Here is a 3392-nt window from a genome sequence, read left to right as displayed (position 1 = left end):
CCCCCCAGGGCTCCGCGGGCCAGCGTCCCCGCCGGCCGGCCCAGCCGCGCCTGGATGTTGCTCTTGCCGAGGCGTTGCTTCAAGCTCTTCTGGAAGAGAAGATTTGGGTGGGACAGGAGTCATGCAGCAATCTGGGATTGGGGACACAGCACACGCAGCGTGGGGTTGGAATAATGCGCTTGAGACGGAGGGTTGTGCCTGAAACCCAGGCCTGCATTCCCAAATAATCAGCAACGGGAGTTTGTCCCGCTGCTCCTCGCAGCGGCTACCGAGGGAGGGTGGAGCTGGGGTGGGATTTTAAGGGCTGGCACCGACCGGCAGCGACTGTCGCTGCCGTGGGACTGTGAGGTGAAGCACTCGGCAGCTCCCGGACCCCGGGATGAGCCATTTCTCTGGAAAAATAGAGAGGAGACATCAACACCCAGCATCCGACACCCCCACGCCAACACCAACAACCACGGAACGACGACGTGTTACTTATCCGAGGTAAAAAATGGAACTGACTGCAAGTCCCTCCCAGGTATCATTTTTAGGATCATGAAATGCCCTGAGTTGGGAGGGATCCATCAGGATCATCCAGGCCAACTCCTGCCTCTCCACAGACACCCCAAAATCCCACTCTGTGCATCCTCGAGAGCGTTGTCCAAACATTCCTGGAGCCCTGGCAGCCTCAGGGTCGTACCCATTCCCTGTTCAGTGCCCCAGCATCCTCTGGGGGAAGAACCTTTCCCTGATCTCCAACCTGAACCCCCTGACACGGCTCCAGCCGTTCCCTGGGTCCTGTCCGCGCTCACAGGGAGCAGAGATCGGAGCTGCAGATCCCTGAGTCTCCCCTCTGCTCCAGATGGACACACCAAGTGCCCTCAGCCACTCCTCGTATGGCCCCTCCAGACCCTTCTCCATCCTCGTGTCCCTCCTTTGGACACTCTCCAACACCTTTTTTTACAGAATCCCAGAAGTATCCAGGCTGGGAAAGATTGTCCCAGACAATCAAGTCCCACCCCCACCTTGTCACCAGCCCAGAGCACCTAGTGCCAAATCTCTGGACACCTCCAGGGATGGCGACTTCCAAACCTCACTGGGCAGCCCTTTCCAACACCTGACAACCCTTTCCAGGGAAAAATTCCTCCTGATTCCAACCTGACCCTCCCGTCAGGAGCTGTGGAGAGCCAGACTGTCCCCCACACTGAGCCTCCTCTTCTCCAACAGCCCCCCACACTCACCCTCCATCCCCTTCCCTTCTCCGGCCTCTGTCTCCTTCTGGAGCCGTTTTTTCCACTTCCTGCAAGGCCCAAATCCCCTTTTCCCTCACCTGTTTGAGCTTCAGAGCGGCCTGCACAGACGGTCTGTTCTCCATCTGCTGGGCCAGGCGTCTGTTTCGGGCGCTGGCCAGCTGCTGCTGCTGCATGGTGGCCCGGATATTCACCGGCATCGGCTGTTTGTTCTTCAGCATGTTAGTGAAGCTTCAAGGTCGAATAAAACGGGGTTTAATTAAAGCTTAAAACACACAATTATCGGCATTTCACGGTGCTCGAGTGGGGCTCCAGCTCCCATGAACCTTATGCAAAGAGTGGTACTTATGGGATTACGGATTCCTCGCTGGCTGCGAGGACTGGAAAGGCAGGAATGAGGTGGAAGTTTCCAGTGGGAATGAGAAAGCTGGAGGTTAGTGGGTTTAGAGATGGCAGAAGGGGTGACAACCAGCAGGAAGCGGGGATGGCCGTGACGGGGGGGGGGTGGGGGGGAGAAACAGGACAGCAAAAGCCAAATCAACCCCCAAAAAATCTGGGAAAAGCATCAAAATTCCAGGGCAGGAGGCAGGTTGGAAAGACACCACGCGCGGTGTCCTCCGGCACCCGGTTGGAAGGGATCGTCTTAAAGCCTTTTCCAACCTTAACAATTCCATGATTCTACAAAATTCCACCACCCAGAGCATCTCCTGAATTCCACCCAGCTGTTCTCCTGAAATGAGGCCATTTGGGAATTTATGTGGCGCTTTTATTTCTCAACTGAAGAGCAAACACGCAGCAAGATGGCGAATAAAGCTCCTGAGCAGCAACCCAGCAGCTTCCTGGGAGCTGGAGAGTGAAATCCACCCCCCCAAAAATGAGGAATATGGGCTGACAGGGAGGGAATGTGCCAGCAAGGTGTCCCTGAGCTCAGGCCACACCTCCCTGCAGCACTGCCTGGAGCAAAAGCTGCCCCATCCTAACGCATTTAACCCCAAAGTGCTCGGCAGGAGAGCGGGACACCCGTTAGTCGTCACAGAGGAGCCACACGTGGAAAAACCCAGCGGAATGACCCACGGGAAGAGCTCAAGGACAGAGAGAGATGGAGGTGAAGCGAAGCTTTTGCCTCTTACAAGGCCCAGAAGGGCCTTCGGGCCGGTTCCGGGGCCGCCGCCGGCCTCTTACAGAGCCCACCCGGGCAGGTGGGACCCTCGGGCGCGGCAGCAGAGCCAAAATACCAATGTCAAAACATGTGGGAGAGACAGGGAGGGTGTGAGGTTGGTCTCTGCTCTTACAACACATCCCACCGGATTTACTTGGCGAATCAACACTAAAACACGGAGAAATCCCTCCGGAATTTGGCCCTTTTAACCTTGCGTGCCGCAGGGGTCGGAGGGTAAGGCAGGTGTGGAGGCACCCGCTCGCTCGACGAGGTTAAAAGAGGGCGGAAACCACGGTGGGTTTTGGATTTGGATAGTGAGAATTAAGTAAAAAAAAATGATTTCTTAGGAGCTGAAGGTGCCGTTGGCTTCCTCACCGCTCGTTCAGAGACATCTTGGTGGTGCTCTTTAGCACGACCTTCGGTGCTGACTGTGCAGCCATCTTCAGAGAATCTGCAAAACAGGGCCCAAAAGAGAAAATTTAGACCTTTGTTATACATTTATAACCATTAAATGCTAAAAATCCCCCCATTCTGCCTCCTTGGGTGGAGGACATCAAGATTGGGGCAGGTTATGTGTAACATATTCATTTAATTTCAGTGTTTTTTAGCCCTCTGCCAGAATTTTTTGGCTCTGATTCTGGGATTTTTTTAATGTTTTCTAGCTCTCTCCCAGTTTTAATTAATCAGAGAGTTCCTTTATTTCACCCTGACCAAAAGTTTATCTTTTCATAGTGACTATTTCAGCAATATTAGGAGGAATAATACAAAAACCCAGCAGCAAGATGGCAACCAAATGCCATCTTCAGAGTAAAGATGCAAAACAGAACCAAGGACATCAAATTTATATGATTGTCACGTATTTATATAATTAAACATTAAAAAACCTCCGTTCTGTGTGGAGAGAATTAAGAGTGAGGCAGGTTATAGGTACTGTATTTATTTATTTTTAGTGTTTTCTAGCCCCTCACCAGGTTTAATAAATACGGGAGTTACTTTAATTC

At 52.8% G+C, this 3392-nt stretch overlaps 1 protein-coding gene across 1 annotated transcript in view; it reads right to left on the bottom strand.

The window, feature by feature from the left end:
* CHTOP (chromatin target of PRMT1) overlaps positions 1–2876 on the bottom strand; it is a 3797-nt gene extending 921 nt beyond the window's left edge. Inside the window, exons 1-3 of the mRNA XM_017740075.1 lie at positions 2767–2876; positions 1313–1463; positions 1–86 (exon numbers count right to left, since the gene is read on the bottom strand). The exon at positions 1–86 is cut by the window's left edge and continues 11 nt beyond it. Of these exons, the coding sequence (XP_017595564.1) occupies positions 1–86; positions 1313–1463; positions 2767–2831 (302 nt within the window). The 5' untranslated portion in view covers positions 2832–2876. The remainder of the gene's footprint in view (positions 87–1312; positions 1464–2766) is intronic.
* Positions 2877–3392: the final 516 nt, after the last annotated feature.

This window comes from Corvus brachyrhynchos, unplaced genomic scaffold (genome assembly GCF_000691975.1).
Source record: "Corvus brachyrhynchos isolate BGI_N302 unplaced genomic scaffold, ASM69197v1 scaffold787, whole genome shotgun sequence".
Lineage (NCBI taxonomy): Eukaryota > Metazoa > Chordata > Aves > Passeriformes > Corvidae > Corvus > Corvus brachyrhynchos.
This window is presented reverse-complemented; position numbering and strand designations above follow the sequence as displayed.